Raw genomic sequence first — 25620 nt, 5'->3', positions numbered from 1 at the left:
CTGTCCAGAAGCAGTCCTCTCTCCCTGTCTATACCTCCTGACCTCCCAAGTTGACTCCTGACCCTGAGGTGTCTCCATGGGGGACCCTCTGAGCCTCCAGTGAGCGTGAAGTTCTTTAGCAGCTGGGGGTCCAGTTGACAGCTCCCTGCTTCTCCTAACCGGCCACTCCAGGTCCTGGCTGCCTCCAAACTCAGCCTCTGCCGTGGGCATGGTTGCTAACCCCTCCACGCTGCTGTTTCCGAAACCTTGTCCTCCCCCACCTACCCTTCCTGCTGTATCCCAGGGCTCTCAGAGCATCACACTCAGTTGTCGTTATTGCTCAGTCGCTGTTTTGTCCATCTCTTTGTGACCCCATGGACTGTAGCCCATCAGGCTCCTCTGTTCACGGGGTTTTCCAGGCAAGAATACTGAAGTGAGTTGCCATCTCCTTCTCCAGGGGATCTTCCCAACCCAGGGAGAGAACCCACGTTTCCTGTACCGGCAGGCAGATTCTTTACCACTGAGCCACCTGGGAAGCCCGTCACACCCAGCTCCCCCTTCTTGTACCAAACATCTTAGCAGGCCCCCTTGAAACACTGAAATGAAATTCACATGCAGCAAAAAAACACTAACTTCCATCTTTCAGAAACATTGAATGCGGTCCCCTGCAAGGCCAGGAGAGAGTCATTTAGAATAAAATGTGCACGGAAAGACGGAAGTGCTCAGGCCACTGGCCCAAGGACTCTCACTGGAGTGGCCAGGTGCTCACACCTCAACACAGGTGTGTCTCAGTCAGCGAGACAGCCCCACCCCCCCACCGCAAGTAGGACACATTAACCTCACGAGGAACGTAAGCTTCTAAACACTGGATGCTTCTTTCTTTTTCTTAAATTAATTAATTTATCTATTTATGGCTACGCTGGGTGTTTGTTGTTGCTTGTGGGCTTTCTCCAGTTGCCACAAGCCGGGGCTGCTCACTAGTTGAGATAGAAGGCCTTCTCATTGTGGGGGCTTCTCTTGTTGCAAAGCACAGGCTCTAGGCACACAGGCTTCGGCAGTTGCAGCAAGCATACTCAGGAGTTGTGGCGCATAGGCTGAGTTGCTCCGCAGCATGTGGGATCTTCCCAGACGAGGGATTGAATCCATGTCCCCCGCATTGGTTGGTGGGTTATTAACCACTGGACTGGTAGGAAAGTCCCTAAAGTGGCATTATTAACCAGGCAGGAAGGATGTTCTGGGCAGAGGGCTCAACATCTGCAAAGACTCAGAGGCAAGGTAGTGAGGAACTGAAAGAGTTCTTCCTGAACTCTAGGTTACTGGTGCAGATTAGGTGCTCAAGAAATCTCTGCGGAGTGGCTGCATGGGGATGGCAGTGATGGGAAGCCACTGGCAGAGAGATGGGGCCATAATTGCCATCGGAAAAATTCACACTTGGGACTTCCCTGGCGGTCCAGTGGTTAAGACTGCGCTTTCAGTGCAGGGGGCGTGGGTTAAATCCCTAGTCAGGGAACCAGGGTTGCAAATCTGCATGACACAGCCAATAAATAAATTAAATAGCAGCAAGAATAATAAATAGTGTTCTTTTTTAAAAAAGAAAGAAAATCTCACTCTCAATAATCAGGCTAGTAGCAGTCTCAGGGGCTCCAGCCCTGCCCCTTCCTTCCCCCTACCCTCCCCGAAACATCCCTCCTCTGCTTTCTCTTCCTGCTTCAGTCACACCTCTGCATTTGCCCTGGCAGTTCACTGTCTGATGAACCTTTTCTCCCTGTACTTGATCAAAACCCTTCTCAGCTTTCACATACCATCCCCAAAGCTCTCTGGAGCCCAGCCGCTCATGAAAGTAGATGCAAAAACCTGGCCTTTGCTGTCAGATGACCCTAGATTTGAACCCCACATCCTTGGAACCAGGTTAGCTGCATCCTTAGTCAAGGGTCAAATCCCTCTCAGGCCCCAATCTCCTTCCCAGACTTTACCACACTGAGCTATGACGACTGCCAATAATATGGGTGACACTTTGCATGGCTGAGTCCCTTCACTGTTCACCTAAAACTATCACAACATTGTTTGTTAATCAGCTATACCCCAATGCAAAAAAAGTTTTTTAAAAAAATTGGCAACACCTGCCTCCAGTATCGTGCATGTCATAGATGCTTGGTGAATGTTAATTCTGTCAAGTGTCCCTCTTCCGGGAACCCTCCCCCTACCCCACTTTGTTCCCCCGAAGCAGTTAATCTCTCTTATCAACCCTGGCTGATAAGGCTGCTTCTCCCATTTTGCAGATGAAGTCACTGAGGCTAAGAGCAATGTTAAGTCACACAGCCAGGATCAGAACCCAGATCTAACCCACACCCAAAACTAGGCTCATTTCATGTCTCTGGATATTCTTCCATGAATCCCTCCCGCCCCTCAACCTCAGGGACTGTCAGCATGACCAGAATCTGAGCTAGCACCTCCCCTGCTCAGGAAACTTCTATGGCTCCCCAGTGCTCCGGGCACTGGGGAGAGACTGGCTTCTCATCTATCTCTGCCCTGGAGTTGCCCATGCTGACCCTCCCGCTTGATCTCTGCCTCAATCCCTTCCCAGATGGGCCCAGCACACCATCTCCATTCCCCTGGCAAGTCCTGGTCATCTTTGAAGACCTGACTTTGGTTCCCAGTATCTTTGCTCTTGAGCTTCCCAAGTGGTGCTAGTGGTAAAGAACCTGCCTGTCAATACAAGGGACGTAAGGACTGTGGGTTCGATCCCTGGGTCAGTAAGATCCCCTGGAGGAGGGCATGGGAACCCGCTTCAATATTCTTGTCTGGAGAGTCCCATGGACAGAGCACCTGGTGAGCTACAGTCCATAGAGTTGCAAAGAGTCGGACATGACTGAAGCGTCTTATCACATATGCATTTTTGCTCTTGGGGGCTTCCTCTGAAGCTGGGTTTCTTTCTTTGCCGTTGTCCCTTGCCAGGCGCTCCCTGCAGGGGCTGAGAAAGGACTCAGTCCAGATCCCTGTCCTCCAGGAGCTCCAGGTCTGGGGCGTGTGCGGGGATTCCTGCAGGAGGGATACCTTGTCTGAGCGTGAGTTACCAGCCACGAGAGCTCCAGGTCGCCACCACTCTGTGCGCCAGTCCCTCCATGACAGGGTATATTGAACGGAGGCAGAGAGGGCCTGTGAGAGCCAGTGTGCTGAAGTGTTTAAGGTGCTGGATGAGCTCAGCTGGGCTGAGAGAGCATTCCTGGCAGGCTTCCTGGAGGAGGAGTTTAAATGGGGAACCTGTGTCTGAGTCTCCTCCTTGGGGCCTACGGAAGGTGTCAGCTGATGAAAAGCTGAGGGAGAGAATCAAAAGGGAAAGTGGGAGCTTGGAATGTGCCAGAACTGGCTCTCTAAGGATGGAGACCACGGCAGAGGTGGTGGGAAGGCTGGGGGAGCTGAGGACCAAGGTCGTAGCAGGGCACTGAGGCAGAGATCACAGACACGTGGTGACTGAGAGAGTCTCAGGGGGATGGGCCAGGAGGACCCCAAGCTAGGAGGAAGCAAGTGGGGGGAAGAAGGTCATCTGGAGGTGAAAACGTTGCTGTTCAGTCGCTCAGTCGTGGCCGATTTCTTTGCGACCCCATGGACTGCTGCTCGCCAGGCTTTCCTGTCCTTCACTATCCCCAGAGTTTGTTCAAACTCATATCCATTGAGTTGATGATGCCATCCAACCATCTCATCCTCTGCTGCCCCCTTCTCCTTTTGCTTTCAATCTTTCTCAGATCAGAGTCTTTTCCAATGAGTCAGCTCTTCACGTCAAGTGGCCGAAGTGTTGAAGCTTCAGCTTCAGCATCAGTCCTTCCAATGAATATTCAGGGTTGATATCTTTTAGGATTGACTAGTTTGATCTCCTTGCTGTCCAAAGGATTCTCAAGCGTCTTCTCCAGCACCACAGTTCAAAAGCATCAATTCTTCAGGACTCACCCTTCTTTATGGTCCAGCTCTCACATCCATACATGACTATTGGAAAAACCATAGCTTTGGCTATATGGAACTTTGGCAGCAAAGTGATGTCTCTGCTTTTTAATACACTGTTCATCATAGCTTTTCTTCCAAGGAGCAAGCGTCTTGGGTCAAATGCCAGGGAGAAGTCAGGAACTCAGCCTAGGCCAACGGAGGGAGAGATGGGCTGGGGATGTGAGAGAGAGGGTGGGTGAGCTCCCCCATCAAGCCTTCCCTGATCCCCTCCTCCCCTCCCACAGTTGCGAGATCCCCAAGCACACTCTGCCCCACTGGACCAGGCATCACCCTCTGCTCCATGGCAACGGGATACAAAGTGGAGGGATGCTGGTACCAAAAGAGAGAGGGCTGAGGGACACATCCAAGCTGTCATTCTGTCTGTCCTCCTCTTTTGGGAGTAGACCTTGTCTCCCTCTTCTGTCGTCCCTGAGATAGGGAAGGAGGGAGGGAGGTGGCAGGTGGGCAAGGGGACAGCATCAGCAGCTGATGATGTAGGTGAGCCAGGTGGGAAGGGGAGGAGTGCTCAGGCACCAGCCCCCACCACGCCCCCTGCAGGGTCTCACCGTCACCCCACCGCCCCCACCCCCAGGGCAGCAAGGAGCGCTTCCACTGGCAGAGCCACAATGTGAAGCAGAGCGGCGTAGACGACATGGTGCTTCTACCCCAGATCACTGAGGATGCCATCGTGAGCAACCTCCGCAAGCGCTTCATGGATGACTACATCTTCGTACCCTGGGCCGTGGGCGGGGTGGGCAGATGCAGGACTCAGGGACAGGAGGATGACTGACCAGCGGATGGAGGGATGGTGGGTGGATGAGGGCAGGGGAGGATGAAAGAGGCTGTAGCACGGAAGGGACACACATGCCTGAGCACAGGAACAGAGTGGGGATGGGCAGCAAGAGCACAGGGCGTTAGCGCAAGGGGACCGCGGAGTAACAGCGGGGCTCCAGTTGGGGGTGGCTGTGGCTCTCACGGCTCCCTCTGCTCGGGGGTAACTCAGGCACAGCACCCTCTGTTCCCCTCAATCTGGATCCAGCTCAGTTTTTTCCTAAGACGCCTGGAGTATCTCCATCTCTTCCTCCAAGCCACAGGGCTCTTGGAGGCCCCAAGGGAGCAGGAGGAGGGGACAGGGCCCCTTGAGGGACACAGCTTGCCAGGACGCTGCATGGCCCTTAACCGTCTCCACCCTAGACCTACATTGGCTCGGTGCTCATCTCCGTAAACCCCTTCAAGCAGATGCCCTACTTCACAGACCGCGAGATCGACCTCTACCAGGGCGCGGTGAGGCGGGGGCCGGGTGGGAGCCACACCCCCAAGGCCTCCCCCTGACCTGAGACCGAGGCTGAGCCCTGCTCTCTCCCACCAGGCCCAGTATGAGAATCCCCCGCACATCTATGCCCTCACCGACAATATGTACCGGAACATGCTTATAGATTGTGAGAACCAGTGTGTCATTATCAGGTACAGAGTGGGAGCCCAGACCCTCCTCCCCAGGGCCCCTCAAACAGCATCACCACCCCAGGGAGCTTTAACTGGAATTCCTGATCCAGACAGAGCCTCGCTGTCCCTCTCCACCCCCAGCCCCACTCTACTTAGCCTCTCACCCTCTGATCCATGAGGTATTTTGTGCATTCATCCTGTTATTGCCCACCTGTTCCATCTAAGTGTCAGGAGATTTAGATCCATCTTGCTCACCATGGTATCCCCAACAGCCTGGGCTATTGCTTGGCACCCAATAGGCGTCAATGAATGAACGATCAGAGCCCCAGCTGGAAAGGGCACTTCCTCCACCCCTGGTCACTCATCATCCTTTTCCTCACGCATCCTCAGTGGAGAGAGTGGAGCTGGGAAGACAGTGGCGGCCAAATATATCATGGGCTACATCTCCAAGGTGTCGGGCGGAGGCGAGAAGGTCCAGGTAAGGCAAAACAGGAAGAGGGGCTGGGTGTCCCCACATGGAATTTCATCCGCTCGCCTCCAAACTCCCACACCCCACCACAGTCTGACCTCTTCCCGCCCCCACCTGCGTCTTTCCCCAGCACGTGAAAGATATCATCCTTCAATCAAACCCACTGCTGGAAGCCTTTGGCAATGCCAAGACAGTGCGCAACAATAATTCCAGTCGCTTTGTGAGTCTCTGTGGCCTCTGCCTCTTTCCTTTACATATATGCTCAAGAGTACAGGAAATACCTGCTCCTCAATAGGAGACTGGCTTCCTGTTCATGATCCCTCTGGAAAAAAAGTCCCCCATCAGCAGCTCTGTGGAGACGAAGACATGTTCATGTACCGTTCTTGAATACTCCTTCCCTGGCTGCAACTAGGCTATGTCTGTTCCTATTTTCATTTCAGGTCCCATTTATCCCCTCATTCATTCTTTCTTTCATCAAATGCTTCTTGGAGTCCTTCTTTGTGTCAGGGGCTATGCTGAGCCTAATGAAAGACAGAATAGGTAAATGGATTTGGGTTTGTCATCATTTTCTGTCACTGTTTGGATGTGTGGCTTGGACAAAAAAAAAAACCCAATGTAACCTTGTGGGTCTCCTCTGTTGGAATGGGATTGTGTGGTGGCTCAGATGGTAAAGAAACTCCCTGCACTTCAGGAAATCCAAGTTTGATCCCTGAATCGGAAAGATTCCCTGGAGGAGGGAATGGCAACCCACTCCAGTATTCTTGCCTAGAGAATCCCATGGACAGAGGAGCCTAGTGGGCTACAGTCTGTGGGGTCGCAAAGAGTTGGACGTGACTGAGTGACTAACACTTTCACTTTCATAGACTTCAATAATTTCAGTAAATGCTTGAACATGGAAATGGCTTAATGAATTCTGACACTAATGAGATTTTTCCCCTGTATATTATCTATAATATTAATTATATTTTATTTTCTAGTATATTTTCATATAATTATATTTGAAGTATTTTCTCCAACATTTTATTTTAAAAATTTTCATATACATGGAAAAGCTAAACACTACAGTAAACACCTGTATGCTCATCTCCTAGATTCTACCATTAATATTTTACTATTCTTGCTTAATCATATGTACATCGATCCACTTTTTTTATGCACTGTAAACTATAACATCATACCTTTCCTTCAGACACTTAAGCATGCAGACGATTAATCAGTCCAATGTAAATTTGCAGCTCTCTTTCATTTCTTTTAAAGTTAAATTTGCATACAGCAAAATATGCAAATCTAAAGGGGACTATTCATTAATTTAGACGAGTGCGTACACCTATGCAACCAACACTCCTATCCGTATACAGAATATCACCATCTCTGCAGAAAGTCTCCTCTTGTCTCTTTCTAATCAACCTCTACTTCTACCTAACCCAAGAAGTCACTCTAATTTTTTTTTTTGCACCATAGATTAGTTTCAGCAGTTTTAGAATTTCATATAAATAGAAACACACAGTCTGTGTTTTCAGACTACTAATATACAGCAAAACATGGATGAACCACAAGAACATGTAATTTTATTTTATTTTATTTTATTCTATTGCTGCTGTTGTGCTCAGTGGTGTCCAACTCTTTTGCAACCCCATGGACTGTAGCTTGCCAGGCTCCTCTGTCCGTGGGATTTCCCAGGCAAGAATACTGGAGTGGGTTGCCGCTTCCTTCTCCAGGGGATCTTTCCAATCCCCTGGATCGGACCAGGGGTCGAACCCGAGGTACCTATATCTCCTGCATTGGCAGGCAGATTCTTTACCACTGGTGCTACCTGGGAAGCCCCTTATTTTATACAGTTTTGGCTCAGACGGTAAAGAATCCATCTGCAATGCAGGAGACTCGGGTTCGATTTTTGGGTTGGGAAGATTCCCTGGAGAAGGGAATGGCAACAGGGCTAGAGGCCCCAGGTTAGGGCTTGAATCATCAGGGAGGGAGGAAAAGGTATTCCTGGCCCAGGACCCATTTTAGGCAAAGACTGGAGGGAAGGAGCTGGTGAGAAGAACAGTAAGTGGAAGTTGGGGAGAGAAGAGCTACTTGAGGTCACTTGGGGAAGAAGGCTCATAAGACCCATGCCCCGTCCTTCCTCACCTTCAGCCCTGGGACCCTGGGCGGGGACTGATGTGGCTTTCTTGGGTTCAGGGCAAGTACTTTGAGATCCAGTTCAGCCGAGGTGGGGAGCCGGATGGGGGCAAGATCTCCAACTTCCTGCTGGAGAAATCCCGCGTGGTCATGCAGAATGAAAACGAGAGGAATTTCCACATCTACTATCAGGTGCAAGGAAGGTGGCCATGGGGCTGGGAGGGAGCCTCACCGGAGTCCAGGGGGGATACCACGGGAGGGTCGGTGTTTGGGAACCCGTGACGGCAAGGACCCGGGGATTAGGAGGGCTGCGCCCGTCCACCACCATGTGAATGAGCTTCACCCGCCCTCCAGCTGCTGGAAGGGGCCTCTCAGGAGCAGCGGCAGAACCTAGGGCTCATGACTCCTGACTACTACTACTACCTCAACCAGTCAGACACCTACAAGGTGGACGGCACCGATGACCGGAGCGACTTCAGTGAGACTCTGGTGAGCACCGTTGCCACTTCAGCCCCAGGAAACCTACTTGTGTTACAAATTGGGAAACCAAGGCCCGGAGAGGGACAGGGACTTGCCCAAGGTCACACAGCAAAAAAAAAAAAAAAAAGCCAGGAGAGGGGTCCAGGTGTCCTGACTGTCCCCCCGCCCCCACCCCGCCACCCTCCCGGCCCTGCATATTTGTGTTGTGGTCACTGAAGCCTAACCCGCGGGTCGGCTGGAGGTCGGGCTTTGCACCACAGGCTCTGTGCCCCATGTGCCTACAGAGTGCCATGCAAGTCATCGGGATCCCGGCCAACGTCCAAGAGCTGGTCCTGCAGCTTGTGGCGGGCATCTTGCATTTGGGAAACATCAGCTTCTGCGAAGATGGGAATTATGCCCGGGTGGAGAGCGCAGACCGTGAGTGTGGGTGCTGCGGAGGGTGTGGTGGAGGCATGTGTGTGTGTGTGTGTGTGTGTGTGTGTGTGTGTGTGAACTGCTTCCTCCCAGTTGTGGCCCCCAGAAGCTGAGGACCTAAGCGGACAAAATCGATGTCACCGGGCAAAAATGGGGAGAGATGGGAGCCTCCGTGTAAGGCCCAAGAACCCGACCGGCTGCTCCCTTTCTCCCCACCCCACCACCTGGCAGTCCTGGCCTTCCCCGCCTACCTCCTGGGCATTGACAGCGGGCGGCTGCAGGAGAAACTGACCAGCCGCAAGATGGACAGCCGCTGGGGCGGGCGCAGTGAGTCCATCGACGTGACCCTGAACGTGGAGCAGGCAGCCTACACGCGCGATGCTCTGGCCAAGGGGCTCTACTCCCGTCTCTTTGACTTCCTCGTGGAGGCAAGTGGGGCTCTGAGGACAGGGGCAGGGGGAGAGGGGCTCTGGGGCAGCACCAGGCCCAGGGCTTGGACCAGCCAAGAGAGGGAGGGGGAGCATCTTGAGTGTCATGACCTTGCTAATGCCCAGCTTTGGGAGGTACCACACAGGGCAGGAGATGATGTGATGGGAGATTTAAGGTCTTCCTTAAAAACTGATCTGTATGCTTCCCTAGTGGCTCAGACAGTAAAGAATCTGCCTGCAAAGGAATGAGATTTGGGTTCAATCCCTGGGTAGGAAAGATCCCCTGGAGAAGGGAATGGCAATGCACTCCAGTATTCTCGCCTAGAGAATCCCATGGACAGAGGAGCCTGATGGGCTACAGTCTATGGGGTCCACAAAGAGCTGGACACAACTGAGCAACTAATACTTTCACTTTCACTTTGGCTGTTGCATGGAGCCCAAGCAGGAGGGGGCTACTGGAAATTTCCAGGCCTGGATCAAGATGGGGGCTGCTGGAATGGAGAGGGGTGGGTGCCTTAGAGAGAGCCATGAGCACGGCTGTCAGAAGGACAAAGTGATGGACCAGGTGATGGTAGATGAGAACAGGATGTGTCAAGGTCAAGAACGGTGACTAAACGTGCAATAATTGCAAACAGCAGCCTCCTTGGCAGAGTAGGTGGCCTGTTGCCTAAGGGATCTTGGAGACAGTCCTTTCCAGGGGACATTCATGATGGACATGCTGCCCCCCAGTCTAGGCTCTAGACAGGTGTGTGAGGTGCCTTTGGACAGCCCCAGGGCCCGGTGGCCAGGGTCTGCCCTGGCCAAGTCATGATGTCCATCCACACCAAGCTGCAGAATAAGGAGCATATGTTTGAGGCCCTCCGCAGGGCCAAGTTCAAGTTCCCTGGCTGCCAGAAGATCCATATCTCCTAGAAGTGAGGATTTACTAAGTTTAATGCGGATGAATTTGGAAACATGGTGGCAGAAAAGTGGCTCATTCCAGATGGCTGCGGGATCAAATACAGCCCTAATCACTGCCCCCTGGACAAATGGTGGGCCCTGTGCTCATGAGAGCCTGGGCACTGTCCCCTCCTGTCTCGGGCGTGCCAAGTCGCCTCAGTCATGCCTGACTCTTTGCAACGCTATGGACTGTAGCCCACCAGGCTCCTCTGTTCACGGGATTCTCCAGGCAAGAATACTGGAGTGAGTTGCCAGTTCCTCCTCCAGGAGGTCTTCCCAACACAGGGATCAAACCTGTCTCTTGCACTGATAGGCAGATTCTAGCGCCACCTGGGAAGTCTGCTCTTTACTCATGCACATCAATAAATCCCACTTTCCTGTCAAAAAAAGAAAAAAGGATTGTGACTGTAGTAGCCAACACTCCATATCAATTAATGCATGCCAGCTATGGTTCTGTTCTTCATGCACTGATTTATTTAATTCTTAAGAAAAGCCCTCTAAGAGAGATGCTACTGTGAACCCATTTTAAAGATGAGCAAATAGAGGTGCAAAGTGGTTAAGGGGCAGAGCCAGCTCCCAAGGCAGGAACCCTAATGTCCTAACACCTGGTTTCTTGTAGGAATGATGAACAGGGGTGAGGGTAGGCACAGCGATGGGGAAGGCTGGAGACACACTGGCGGGAGGGGACAAGAGCATTTCAAGAGAGTGGCAGGCCTGTGTAGCCACTCACCTAGTGTCCCTGTGCATCACAGGCCATCAACCGTGCCATGCAGAAGCCCCAGGAGGAGTACAGTATCGGTGTGCTTGACATCTACGGCTTTGAGATATTCCAGGTATGACCCTTTGGCCCAGTGGGAGGGGGGCCTCCAGCATCAGCCCACTGAGTGAGGCACGCTTTTCCTCCCTTGGCAGAAAAACGGCTTTGAGCAGTTCTGCATCAACTTTGTAAACGAGAAACTGCAGCAGATCTTTATTGAACTCACTCTGAAGGCTGAACAGGTGGGCAGGGGAAGACAACTAGCCAGGGCCAGGGGTCACTGGGGAGGAGGTGTGGGACCATGAAGGTTGCCAAGCAACCAGGGACACCCCAGCCCCACATGGGCACTTCCTTCTACTGACATGTCCAAGCTCCTTCTTCACAGGAGGTTTTCTACCTCTAAAGCTCTGATGAGGGCTGGAGCATTGCCTCTTTGTTCAAACCTTCAATGGGCTTCCTGGTGGCTCAGACGGTAAAGAATCTGCCTGCCAATACAGGAGACATGGGTTCGATGCCAGGGTCAGGAAGATCCCCTGGAGGAGAGCATGACTACCCACTCCAGGATTCTTGCCTGGAGAATCCCATGGACAGAGAAGCCTGGCGGGCTACAGTCCATGGGGTTGCAAAGAGTCGGACAAGACTGAGCAGCACCTGCTGTGTAGCAGGCACTGTTTGCAGTGCTGAGAAGACCCCCATGAATGGGATGGACAAAATCCTGCCATTTTCATTCTACCCATCCTGCAGAGGCAGAGCTTGAGACTAGGATTCAGGGCAAATACCAGGAGATGATTGAAGAAGCGACAAAGGGATTTTTTAAATTATTTATTTATTTTTGGCTACCCGACACTGCATCTGAGATCTTAGACTCCCACTGGGGATTGAACCCATATGCCCTGCAGTGGAAGAGCAGAGTCTTAACCACTGGCTGGCTTTCAGGCTCTGAAAGGGATTCTTTTTTTAAGAGCCAAATGGGATGTATTCATGAAAAGATCACACTTCAGGCAACTGGGGCTCAATTCCGGGACCCCAGGGGGAAGGTCTGACCTCCAGGAAATGAGATTTGTTATCGGAGACCGTCCTAAGTGATGAGACTGGAAGGACAAGTTATGGGAGGGACATCTGTCACACTTCCTCCACCCATGCTTGTGAAGCTAACATTCTAGAAACACTCACATCTTTGCCCAGATGCCCGGTCCCATCCCTGCCCTCTTTGCCACCCCCAGGAGGAGTACGTACAGGAGGGTATCCGCTGGACCCCCATCCAGTACTTCAACAACAAAATCGTCTGTGACCTCATCGAAAACAAGCTGGTGAGGGCTGAGCCAGATTTGGGGGTTCCCGCTGGGCCCCAGTCAGAACTGGGCTTGGGAAATCACTGTGCCCCTGAGCTGGGCTTGGAAGAGCTGGAAGAACCCTGGAGGTTCTGGGCCCCTATAGACCCTTCTAACCCACGTTCCTCCTTAGGCAGATAGAGGCCCACGGACATACCCATCAGCCACCACGTCCATTCACTCTGCTCACCTGTCACTTATTCACTCCACAAACATCGCCCCCAAGGCAGGCTGCCGGGGAGAGAGGGGTCAAAGTTGACAGGTCCCCTTTCATCTCCATCTGGGGAAAGGATAGAGGCACGGATCCCTTATGGGGTTCCCCACCCCATCCTCTACCAGAGAGCTTCCACAGCATCCCCACACATCGGAGCTTCCCATCACTTCCGCTCCCTCCTAGGGGCGGCAAGTGTTTGGGGCCAGTCCGTGCTGAGCCCTTCCCCACCTCCTCACCCCACAGAACCCCCCAGGCATCATGAGCGTCCTGGACGACGTATGCGCCACCATGCACGCCACGGGCGGCGGCGCCGACCAGACGCTGCTGCAGAAGTTGCAGGCAGCCGTGGGCAACCATGAGCACTTCAACAGCTGGAGCGCGGGCTTCGTCATCCACCACTACGCGGGCAAGGTGCGCCCCGCCCCGCGTCCCACGGAGCCCCCGGCTCCTCAGACCCGACCCCACCCATCAGACCTCGCCCCTTGGACACGCCCCCTCAGACCTAGCCCCGACCCTCAGACTCCTCCCCTCGGTCTCCGCCCCCTAAGACCCAACCCCGCCCATCAGATCCCACTCCCTCGGGCTCCGCCCCCACTCCTCAGACCCTGTCCCTCGGACCCCGCCCGTCAGGCATCGCCCCTGAGACACCCCCACACACACCTCCAGAGGCTTCTTCCCGCTGCAGCCTCCCAATCTTCCAACAGAAGGAATCTACCCAGACACCAGCCAGTGCTAAAGAACACTGATCCCCTTCTCGAGCCTTCCCCCTACCGATCCCCCCCTCCCACTGACCCCCAGGAATTGGCCTAGCGCCCCCACTATCATGGCCTTTCAGCAGGACTGGTAAACCCACTGTCCACTCCCCCATCAAGGCCACAGCGCTCCCAACTAACAGGACAGCGACACCTGCCCCTTATACACTTCTTGGATGGCTCAGTGATAAAGAATCTGCCTATCATTGGGAGAGATGTGGGTTTCATCCCCGGGTCGAGAAGATACCCTGGAGAAGGGGATGGCAACCCACTCTAGTATTGCCTGGAGATTCCCACGGACAGAGGAGCCTAGTGGGCTACAGTCCAAAATGACTAAGCACCCCACACACACCTTACAGGACACAAACTCCCTCCCATCAACCCCAAATTAGGCAGCAGAGCCCCCTAAGCCCTAACCTGAATTATAAGCCCCAGTGTCCCCCTGACCCAGAACATGGCCGCCCTTCTTCTGATCCCAACTTGGAGACACCTGGATCATGCTGCAACCTACCACCTCAGACAGACCCCCTACAGACAGACCCCCACCCAAAGTTTCAGAAACCCACTGTCCTCCTACCCTGGCCAAGGTCCCCCTCCCCAGTTTACAAGACTGCACACTCTCTCCTTAACCTTATCATGGGCAGTAACCAGCCCCAGTGTTTCCCTGACTGTGCTGCAGCCCACCATTCCTAAAGTGGGCTGGGGTTCCGTGCTCCTCATGCTGAGAGTAGCCTGACCAGAACTACAGGGAGCCTGCACCTTGGATGGCAGACCCAGTCTACAAGCCAGGCTGAACCCCCCTCCCACCCACCCACCCACCAAACTCCAGCCAGTGCTATAACCCTCCTGACACAATCCCCCAGGCCCCCAATCAACCAGAACACAGAGGCTCAATGTGACCTTTTGATTCCAAATTAATTAGCAGACACCCAGGGACTGCTCCCCCCTACCCAGATTACAGCCCCTCACTCCCCAAGCTGGGCTATAACTGTCACCTCCTCCTTCCTCTGATCCAGCCTGCAGCTCCCTCCCCGGGTCTGGACTGTAACCCTCCATCTTCTCTCCCCTCTGACCCAGACTGCAGTCCTAACCCTCCAATCTCACCTTGAGCATGAGACCCCCAGGCTCCCCCCCCCCCAATCAGGTCCATGCTGCTCCCGACTGCCTAATATGAACCATAGATATTGCCCAGTCATCTCACCCCAGAGCGGGCCCCCACGGGACCCCCCATCTGTCACTTCAGATTCTCACTACCCCCCATGCCACCTTCCTCCAGGTCTCCTATGACGTCAGCGGCTTCTGCGAGAGGAACCGTGATGTCCTCTTCTCTGACCTCATAGAGTTGATGCAGACCAGTGAGCAGTGAGTGGTCTCAGGCGTGGAGGTCTCTGGGCAACTCCCCGTGGGGATGGGGGAGGCCCAGGGACCACCTCACCTTCCCCAGAGCTCCCATCACTTCATAGAGTTTGTGGGGGCACCTGTTTCTTGTGAATTTTATTGTTCAGTGGCTCAGTCACTTCCGATTCTTCATGACCCCATGAACTGCAGCATGCCAGGCTGTCATTCACTGTCTTCTGGAGTTTGTTCAAATCCACGTCCATTGAGTCGGTGCTATCCACCCATCTCATCCTCTGCCACCCCCTTCTCCTGCCCTCAATCTTTCCCAGCATCAGGGTATCTTCCAGTGAGTCAGCTCTTTGCATCAAGTGGCCAAAGTATTACAGCTTCAGCTTCAGGATCAGTCCTTCTAGTGAATGCTTAGGGTTGATTTTCTTTAGGATTGACTGGTTTATCTCCTTGCAGTCCAAGGAACTCTCAGAAGACTTCTCCAGCACCACAATTTGAAAGCAAATGGAATATAGCACAGGGTGAATGTTCTAAGACAGTGGTTCGTGAAGTGCTGATATTGTGGTTTCTAGAATGGTAACATGAGCATCTTCTGATACAAAGAGAATCTCAGGCTCCACAGTACAACTGAATGACTCAGAGTCTGCATTTTAACAAGATCCCAGGAGCCATGTGTACATTCGAGTTTAGGAACCACTGATTTAGAGCAACACTGTCCAATATTATTCCACATGCAATAAAACTGAATCTACACATATACTTATTTTTAAATGGCCCGATTCAGATATAAATTGCATACCATTAAATGCATCCATTTTTATAAATGATTTTTAATAAATGTACAGAATTGTACAGCCGTCACCACAATCCAATTTGAAACATGTGCATTACCCACAAAGATCCCTCATGAAAAACTGCAGTCAAATCCCCATTCCTATCACTTGTGTGGGCTTCCCTAGTGGCTCCAGCAGTAAAGGAACCCGCCTGCAATGCAGGAGATGCAGGGGTTCGATCCCTGGGTCAGGGCAGGGGGGAGGGGGGGAGGAGAAGATCCCCTAAAGGAGGAAATGGCAACCCACTCCAGTATTCTTGCCTGGAGAATCCCATGGACAGAGGAGCCTGGTCCATAGGGTCGCAAAGAGTTGGACATGACTGAGCACGCATGTGTGCAAAGACATAGTCTGCATCTACTAAGCAGTCCACTCATTCTAGATTATAGCGATCGGAGAAGATCTCATCAAAGAGGAATGTAACAATGAGCATAACAATGTTGCCAAACCAAACTCAGGCCTGCCCACCTGACTCACTGCCAAGTCAACCTCCCAACGCTACCAGGCGGTGATGGAAAGTACAGCATTAATTGCAGGTCCAAGCAAGAACAGGTAGCTCTACTCAAAAGACCCCAAACTCCCCGAGGGCTTTCAGGGAAGGATCTTTACAGATAGTGTGAGAGAAAGAGTCACAGGGTGTGATCCTTTCACAATTTTCTGATCAGTTGATGGTGAGGTAACAGGGTGATGTTTTAGGAATCTTAATCATCAGCCTGGTTCCAGCTCGTCTGGGGTCTACACGCTGGTGGTCAGAATTTATTTAACTCCTACCTGTCAGGGGTTTTAGTATCTGCAAAACAGCTTAAGGATATGGCTCAGGATATTCTCTATAGCCCTTTGTTGTTAGTCGCCAAGTTGTGTCCAACTTTTTGCGGCCCCATGGAACTGTAACCCCTGAGCCTCCTCTGTCCATAGGATTTCCCAGGCAAGAATATTGGAGTGGGTTGTCATTTTTTTCTCTCCAGGGAATCTTCCCATTCCAGAGATTGAACCCTTGAACCCTCATCTCCTGCTTTGGCAGGAGGATTCTTTACCAATGAGCCACCAAGGAAGCCCTCTACACCCACTGAGGAAGAATTGAAAGTCTTTAACTTTTTTTTACAGCTAAACTATCATTATTTTGTCCTGCTTGACTGCGTTCCTTTGCTTCTGTATTTTCTCACCTTTCTGCTTAAATTTGCCTTCGGATTTCAGAGAAGGCCTAGGAGGCTAAAGCTTTCCAACAGAAAATAGGCGGGGGACATGGGAAGGAGGAGAAATTGACTGTCTTTGGGAAGTTCCCCCCAAGAGTCCTGCTCAGGTTCACCAAAGTGAACTTAACCAATCCCGTGTTGATGGACACTGAGGTTGTGCCCATCTGTGGCTATCACCCACGGGGCTGCAGCAGCAAGGTCCTTGTCTGTATTTCCCTGCACGCGTGTGCAAGCCTCTGCCTGTAAGACGGTTCCTCCAAGGGGACCTACCTGTGATGCCAGAGATGCCACATCAGTTAGTCGAACTGTTTCCTTTTACTTGCTACCCAAGTCATGCACAGTCACGGAGGAAAAAGTAACAGTACAAATAAATCAAGGAACCAAGAGGATGAAACCCACCCTCTGGTTCTCATCATCACACCCACCAACCTTCAGGGAGAACCACACGGGTACAGCATGATCTCTGGGCCCCAGACACCTCAACAGCCCCACCTCCAGGAGGGCACCCAAGGTTCACCTGCACCTCCAAACTCCTTCTCTTCCCCCTCCCAGGGCCTTCCTCCGGATGCTTTTTCCCGAGAAGCTGGATGTGGAAAAGAAGGGCCGCCCCAGCACTGCCGGTTCCAAGATCAAGGTGGGCACGGGGAGGGAAAGTTCCAGTTCTGTCGTTCCTATGTCCATCTCTCCCCATCACAAAGCCTCTGCCCCTCCCTCTGGCATCTTCTAGTCAACAAGGGCTTCTTCCAGTGCTGGGGCTGGGGAGCTTGGACCAGCTCCCTTAATGTCCTCCTAAGCCCCTAAATCCAGACATGAGCCATCATCCTAACGATTTTTTTTTTTTTTGGTCTTTTGGTCATTCGTCACTTTCTTCTTCATTATGGTAAAATATACATAAAGTGAAAGGGTTAGTCACTCAGTTGTGTTCAATTCTTTGGGATCCCATGGACTGTGACCAGCCAGGCTCCCCTGTCCATGGGGTTCTTCTCCAGGCAAGAATACTGGAGTGGGTCACCATTCCCTTCTCCAGGCGATCTTCCTGACCCAGGGATTGAACACACACCTCCTACATTGTCAGAATTCTTTACCGTCTGAGCCTTAACCATTTTTAAGTGTACATCTCAGCAGCATGAAGGACATTCACATTGTTGTGCAAACATCCCCACCATCGATCTCCAGAACTTTCTCCCCTTCCCAAACTGAAACTTTGTCCCCATTAATCACTAACTCCCCATCCTCTTCCCCAGCCCCTGGCACCTGCATTCCTGCTTTCTGTCTCTATGGTGTAACTCTTCTGGGGACTTCCTATAAGTGGAACTGGACACTTATGTGGCCGGTTTGTTTCACTGAGCATAATATCTTCAAGGTTCATGCATGTGTCAGAATTTCCTCCCTTTTTAAGGCTGAACAATATACCGTGGATGTAATGGATATTTTCTCATCCATTCCTCCACTGATGGACACTTGGGCTGTTTTTGCCTTTTGGCTATTGTGAAGAGTGCTTTTATGAACACAGGTGTACCATCATAATAATATTTTAATAACAGTATATTGGGCACTTCTCAGTGCTGGAAGCAAACACGAGACACTTTACAGACAGGAGATTAGTCCCACCTGGCAGATGGGAGGCCAAGGCTCAGAGAGGTGCAGTCACTGGCCCGGATCGCACGCCAGAACTGTGATCCACGCCAGGGTCTCTTCTACCAATCCTCCAGTCTTCCCCCTTGGAACGATGTCATTTCTAGCCTTCTCTGCAGGACTACCTCTCAGGCACACACGTGTGATTCTCTGCTTTTAAAACACCTGTGCCCCAAAGGACAGGCAGAAATAGCCAGGAAGTGTGTGCTCCCACGTGCTCAGCTATTCCATCAACAAACTTTCGCTGAGCACTTACTCTGCGCCTGGATAAGCAGCGAGTGCGGCAGACATGAGAGCTCCTGGTTTGGGGTTCAAGGATCAGGTACACACACAGGATATGAACCCCATGTGGTACGTGCTAACAGAGCCACATGGGGACCAGGGATGCCTGAGTCCATCAGGTGCCACGCCCACGTTCCCATGCAGCATGTCTGGGTCTCTTGGGGCTGTATTCAGAATGCGAAGACAGAGGGGCCAGAGGGTCCCATCCGTGCCCCCCATCCCCATCTTCTCTCCCCACCTTAGAAACAAGCGAATGACTTGGTGTCCACGCTGAAGAGATGCACGCCCCACTACATCCGGTGCATCAAGCCCAATGAGACCAAGAGGCCCCGCGACTGGGAGGAGAACAGGTGACGCCGCCCCCCGCCCCGCCCCATCTCAGCCAGTCCACACTGCCTGTCCCCGAGACTGACCCTCCCTCGCAAACCTCCCCCGCCACCCAGGGTCATGGAATCCATCACAGGCCTCATCCAGGCTAACCCCTAGGACCAGCGCAAAACCCCTCAGGGCCCCGGGGTTACACCTAGCACTGACCGAGGTCCCCAGGGAGGATCCCAGACTGTCCGTGGAACTAATAATACAGTCCCCCTCATTCCCCAGACCCCAGGACCCACCCCTAGAATTGTTCCTAAAACTGACCACGCAGCAAATACCGACCCCTCCCCCTAGAACCCAGGCCCCCAGTGACAGAACTAACTCCAAAGTGGACCCCTGGACCAGCACTGAACCCCCTCCCTAGACCTCAGAACTCACCCCCTAAACTGCTCCCAGCATGAATCCAGACAGCCCCGAAGCGGTGAGGCCGCCACCAGGGGACTCAGGCTGCCCTCTCCCCAGGGTCAAGCACCAGGTGGAGTACCTGGGCCTGAAGGAGAACATCAGGGTGCGCCGCGCGGGCTTCGCCTACCGCCGCCAGTTCGCCAAATTCCTGCAGAGGTAAGGCATCCCCGCCGCACTCACCCACCTCCCCCCGGCCCCGCCCCCGCCCCGCCCCTGCCCTCTCCAGTCGCCCCACCCACCACCCGCCGCTCCGCCCACCCTCCCCGCAGCCCCACCAGCCGCTCAGACCCTCCCCCGCCCTGGCTGTAGGTACGCCATTCTGACCCCCGAGACGTGGCCGTATTGGCGCGGGGATGAGCGTCAGGGGGTGCAGCACTTGCTGCGGGCAGTCAACATGGAGCCGGACCAGTACCAGATGGGGAGCACCAAGGTCTTCGTTAAGAACCCTGAGTCCGTAAGTGTGTGGGGGAGACAGACACCAGCATCACTTGCATGGTCCTGTTCTTCAGGCGCCTGGATGGCCGTGGGCACGTTTCCTCCCCGCCACCCTCAAGCCTCGGTTTCTCCATTTGGAAATTGCGGAGAGTCCTAGTCACCCTGCAGGATCAACGTGAGAATTAAACAAAGTGGGAAGTCCGAGGCACAGTGCTCAGGAAAACTAAATTAGTGGGACTTCCCTGGTGGTTCAGTGGTTAAGACGCTGAGTTTCCAATGCAGCGGGTGCAGGTTTGATCCCTAGTGGAGTAACTAGGATCCTTCATGCCATTGGGCATGGCAAAAAAAAAAAAAAAAAGAAAAAAAATTAGCTAGAGGGTCCTTGGGGCCAGGAAGCTGCTGGAGAAACACATATCCACCTGCGGTGATAGCCCCTTGGAAGGGACCAGAATGTCTTTTTGTCCTTTCCTTTCTTTGTCCTTTCCTCCATCCCCTTCTATCATCTTCATTCCTTCCTTTGCCTTCCTTCCTCTTGTCCTGTTTTCTCTCTCTTTTCTTATTTCATTCCTTCATTCATGAGTACCTGGACCAGAGATTCAGGTCAAAGTGGCAATTTTCTTAGCTTATTTTTATGTATTCTTTGGCTATGCTGCACAGCATGCAGAATCTTAGTGCCCTGATCAGAGATCGAACCCATGCACCCTGCAATGGAAGTGCAGATTCTTAACCACTGGCCTGCCAGGGAAGTCCCAAAGTGGCAAATTTCTTGTTATAAAACAAACCTCATTTCACACCCTCCAATATAGAAATAATCTCTAGCCTTTTATCAAAGGCTGGAAGCACCCCAAACTTTATGCTGCCTCTACTTTCAAGAGCAAAAGCAACAATGACAGTTAAGTTCTAGGGATCTAACGTACAGGGCAGTGTGGTGGTTAAGGCTGGCTGTATCATATACAGGGGGCTTCCCTGGTGGCTCAGATGGTAAAGAATCTGCCTGCAATGTGAGACCTAGGTTCGATCCCTGGATTGGAAAGATCCCCTGGAAGAGGTCATAGCAACCCACTCCAGTATTCTTGCCTGGAGAATCCCCAGCGACAGAGGAGCCAGGCAGGCTATAGTCCATGGCATCGCAGAGCCGGACATGACTGAGTGACTAAGCACAGCGCATTAAATACTGGAAATTTGCTTAGGGAGTAGATCTTCAACTGTCTTGCCACAGGAAAGACATGGTAATTATGTGACAGGACAGAAGGGTTAGCTAACCTATAGTGGTAATCATTTTGCAACATAATATGTATATCAGATCAACATATGTGTACACTGTAAACTTACACAGTGCTGTATGTCAGTTATAGCTCAATAAAGCTGGGAGGGGGCAAGTTTTTTAAAAAGCAACAGTGACAAGAATAACAAAAAGAAAGCAAGGTGAAGAAGCCCCTAAGGGCCTGTCTGGCCACCTGCTTTGGTGCGAGGACTGGAAAGTACACAGAGGGATGCCCATCTCAGTGAACTGGGCTGGCTCACCAGACTTCCAAAGGAATCTCAGGTTCCAGAGAAGCTGGAGCACGGGGGCAAGGTGTGCTGGGGGTATGGGCCAGGCCCAGCTGGGTGCCCATCACGTGCATAATCATGTCGCCTGCTCCATAGCCTCTCAAGGACTTTATGAATACAACCAGGGGATTGTCTGCATGATTCCTTAATGTTACTGTAACTTACAAGTAACTGTTCTCTCAGCAAAGCAAGAACATAACACAGTGGGGTGGAGGCTCTAGAGATTCCATAGCTACAAAAACAGTCTTTCGTGGAAGGTCCAGATTCCTCATCCCCCGGATATGTTGGCATCTTCCTCCTAGAGCTTTTCACTATGGATGTACTTTGCTCCAAAGAATAAAAACAGTGTAGAATCACATTCAAAATAGATATTGTTAGTGATAGAAACTTGGGCTGCTCTGGTGGCTCAGATGGTAAGGAATCTGCCTACAAAGCAGTGAGACCTGGCTTTGATCCCTGGGTCGAAGGGAATGGCTACCCACTCCAGTAAACAGTACAAACCAAAACTGTCTGAGGCTAAAACTGCACTTGGAAGAATTTAAGTGTTAACACATAAGAAAGAGAAGAGAGAGGGAGGGCTAGAAAAAAAGAGGAAAATGAGAGGGTGAGAGAGAGAAAGAGAATCCATCTTGCTGGTTACGGGCAAATTGGAATATATGACTCTGAAAGGCAAAGATAAAAATTGACACACACACAGAAAGACAAAAGAATGCTCAGTTCAGTTCAGTTGCATCCAATTCTTTGTGACCCCATGAACTGCAGCACACCAGGCCTCCTTGTCCATCACCAACTCCCAAAGTTTGTTTGCTCAGACTCATGTCCATAGAATCAGTGATGCCATCCAACTATCTCATCCTCTGGCATCCCCTTCTCCTCCTGCCTTCAATCTTTCCCAGCATCAGGGCTGTTTCCAATGAGTCAGGTCTTCCCATCAGATGGCCAAAGTATTGGAGTTTCAGCTTCAGCATCAGTCTTTCCAATGAACACCCAGGACTGATTTCCTTTAGGATTGACTGGTTGGATCTCCTTGCTGTCCAAGAGACTCTCAAGAGTCTTCTCCAACACCACAGTTCAAAAGTTCTTTAGTGCTCAGCCTTCTTTATGGTCCAACTCTCACATCCGTACATGACTCCTGGAAGAACCATAGCCTTGACTATATGGACTTTTGCAGCAAAGTAATATCTCTGATTTTTAATATGCTGTCTAGGTTTGTCATAGCTTTTCTTCCAAGGAGCAAGTGTCTTTTAACTTCATGTCTGCAGTATGAAAAGAATGCTAGCACTGGCTAAGACAACAGAAGGTAAAATCAAATTTTGACCAAAATTGCGCTCTGCACATTTTGAGGGGGGAAAGGTGAACTAGCTGGAAATAATGAAGCTCATAAAGGTAAAAGCTTGGTGGGAAAGTTTTTAAACTTTAGTTTATTTAATTTTTGGCCCCACGCTGCAGCATGTCGGATCCTAGTTCTCCAACCAGGGATCAAACCCACACCCCCTGCACTGGCAGGTAGACTCTTAACCACTGGACCACTGGGGAGGTCCCTGGTGGGAAAGTCTCATAAGGAAAAAAAAACAGACTAAAAATTTGCACAGGAAAAAAAAAAAAAGACAACTAATCCTAATGAAAATAATTTTAGTAAAATGGAAACAGTTTAACTGTGGTTTCTCAATAATTGATCAAAGAATTAAGTTAATTAATGGAGTTGGAGCTTTCCCAACTACAGATGCGCTTATTTAGAGTTGGGTCTTGTTTCTTGTAATCATGAATTCAAAATTATCCCAAGCTTCCCAGGGATGCTGTAAGAGAGTACCACAAACTGGCTGGCTTAAACCTAGTAAAAATTTATTTTCTCACCTTTCTGGAGGCTTGTGCTTATGCTCAGTCATGTCCAACTCTTTGTGACCCCATGGACTGTAGCCCACGAGGCTCCTCTGTCCATGGGATTCTCCAGGCAAAAATACAGGAGTGGGTTGCCATTTCCTCCTCCAGGGGATCTTCCCAACCCAGGGATCAAAGCCGAGTCTTCTGCATTGCAGGCGGATTCTTTACCTTTGAGCCACTTGGGAAGCCCATTTCTGGAAGCTAGAAATCCAAAACCAAGGGCTGTGAGCCCTGTGAAAGTGCCAGGGAAGAATCTTTCTTTGCTTCTCCCTAAATTCTGGTGGTTGTCAGCAATCCTCGCCATTCCTTGGTATACAGATACATCATACTTATATTGTTGGTGTATAGTCCCGGCCTCTGGCATCACATGGCCTTCTTCTCTGTGTATCTGGGTCCAAATTTCCCTCTTTTTTATTTTTTGACACACTATGGAGCATGTGGGATCATAATCCCTGGCCAGGGATCAAACCCACATCCCTTGCATTGGAAGCGTGGATTCTTAACCACTGGACCACCAGGGAAGTCCCTCCTTCTTATAAGAACACCAGTTAGATTGGATTTTAGATTCACCCTACTCCAGTCTGCTGTTGCTGCTGCATGTTAACTTGATTACCTCTGCAAAGACCCTCTTTCCACATAAAGTCACATTCACAAGTTCCCGCCAAGTGCACATAAGTTCGGGGAGAGCGCTATTCAATGCACTACACCAGGTCAAGCTCAGATCTGGGGTGTATGTGTCATCCACCTTGAGCACACCCACCCCTGCCCTTAGCAGCATGAAAAGAGATGCCTTTAATACTGTGGAGAAAGAAAGATTTCCCAAGCTGAAACCAAACCCTGTCCCCTGGGCAGAAATAACAAGGTTGGAAGACACTTGTCCTGGTTGACTGGTCTGCCGCTAGTTCTGCATGGCTGGTCTCCCTTCACTCAGACTGCCATTCCCTCAGCAAACCACAGAATGCATGTATGTGCCCTCCAGACACCCTATACAGGCATTACTTACACAAGATTTGCACACAAACTCCTGGATCCACAGAGTACTGGTCTGAGAAACAAAAGAATATGTAAATACCACTCCTTGGAAAAGACCCTGATGCTGGAAAAGATGGAGGGCAGGAGGAAGAGGGGACGACAGAGGATGAGATGCTTAGACAGGCATGAATTTGAGCACTTTCTGGGAGACAGTGGAGGACAGAGGAGCCTGGGGTGCTGCAGTCCATGGGGTCACAAAGCGTCAGACAGGACTTAGCGACTGAACAAAATACCCCTCAATCGCCTGCAACCTGTCGGCCTGAGGTGGTGGTGTTTTTTCTCTCTGGTGAGAAAGAAGACCCCTTTTTATGATCAGTTATAAACACTGTTGACTTAATAGTCACAGCTGAAAAGTTGAGAGTTCTGTTTTGTTTGGTGGGAATTTTTAGGACTTCAGCCTGGGGGACAGAATCTCAAGTGACCCCGAGAGAACTGCTCCAAGGAGTTAGGGGGAGGGGTCAGGTTACATAGAAGTTTGCAACAAAGGGCAGGTAGTCTGAACATCAGAAGTTATTTTGTAAATTAAAGAAAACCAGACACCGGTGAAGGAATTTAGCGCTTTTCTATGTATGGGAAGATGCCAGAGTCTGGGCTCACCGAAATCACTCCTTTCATATGCATCTCAGCTATCTGGGATCAATATCCAGTGCTTTCATATCCAGAGTCCCTCAGTGCTCACTGTAGGGAATGGCTACAACCTGATGACTCTCAGGTCACACAGGTATTCGCCTTCCTGAGTGCCCTTAGGGCTCAGGTATTCACATTTGGATGGCCAGAATCACTGATAACTGAAATCCTTGTTTACTGACATGGCAGGAAATACTCCACACTCACAGATCTACAAGCCCTCCAAGATATGTATTTTTAAAGTGAGCTTGAACCAAGTACCGGCAGAATTCTTTTAGTCCTGCCAGGAAACTCTGGGGTTTCTAGGAGACATTAGCCATTATTGTCATCAAAATGGCAGGTTTTCATCAGTGATGTGATATTTGTGTATTTGAGAAAACCCTCTGGCTGAAGTGCTAATTATTTTTTTCTAAATAAAGCCCAACTTAATTTTCAGTTATTTTCCCGTCGTCACTGGTTGACCATGCTGTCCTTTTAGTCACTAAATTTCCATTTGAACTACAGTGTTTTCCAGCCAACTGTCGTGGTCCAAGGTGGTTCTATTATTTGATCAACACTCCTTTTTTTTTTTTAACTACTGTTGTTATTGTTGTTCAATGTCTTACTCTTTGCAACCCCATGGACTACAGCATGCCAGGCTCCCCTGTCCTCCACTATCTCCCAGAGTTTGCTCAAATTCATGTGCATTGAGGCAGTGATGCTATCTAACCATCTCATCCTCT

General features: G+C 51.1%; 1 protein-coding gene across 1 annotated transcript in view; it reads left to right on the top strand.

Moving 5' to 3' along the window:
* MYO1F (myosin IF) overlaps window positions 1-25620 on the top strand; it is a 36739-nt gene that overhangs the window by 5157 nt on the left and 5962 nt on the right. The window contains exons 2-19 of the mRNA XM_052642906.1: window positions 4550-4687; window positions 5152-5241; window positions 5327-5421; window positions 5791-5878; window positions 6000-6089; window positions 8051-8182; window positions 8345-8479; window positions 8755-8887; window positions 9116-9312; window positions 11004-11084; window positions 11164-11250; window positions 12232-12318; window positions 12797-12964; window positions 14582-14667; window positions 17228-17309; window positions 18836-18942; window positions 19430-19528; window positions 19682-19826. Of these exons, the coding sequence (XP_052498866.1) occupies window positions 4550-4687; window positions 5152-5241; window positions 5327-5421; window positions 5791-5878; window positions 6000-6089; window positions 8051-8182; window positions 8345-8479; window positions 8755-8887; window positions 9116-9312; window positions 11004-11084; window positions 11164-11250; window positions 12232-12318; window positions 12797-12964; window positions 14582-14667; window positions 17228-17309; window positions 18836-18942; window positions 19430-19528; window positions 19682-19826 (2040 nt within the window). The remainder of the gene's footprint in view (window positions 1-4549; window positions 4688-5151; window positions 5242-5326; window positions 5422-5790; window positions 5879-5999; window positions 6090-8050; window positions 8183-8344; window positions 8480-8754; window positions 8888-9115; window positions 9313-11003; window positions 11085-11163; window positions 11251-12231; window positions 12319-12796; window positions 12965-14581; window positions 14668-17227; window positions 17310-18835; window positions 18943-19429; window positions 19529-19681; window positions 19827-25620) is intronic.

The sequence above is a fragment of the Budorcas taxicolor genome, chromosome 7 (assembly GCF_023091745.1).
Source record: "Budorcas taxicolor isolate Tak-1 chromosome 7, Takin1.1, whole genome shotgun sequence".
NCBI lineage: Eukaryota > Metazoa > Chordata > Mammalia > Artiodactyla > Bovidae > Budorcas > Budorcas taxicolor.
The sequence above is the reverse complement of the archived record's forward strand: the minus strand, read 5'-3'. Positions and strand labels throughout refer to the sequence as shown.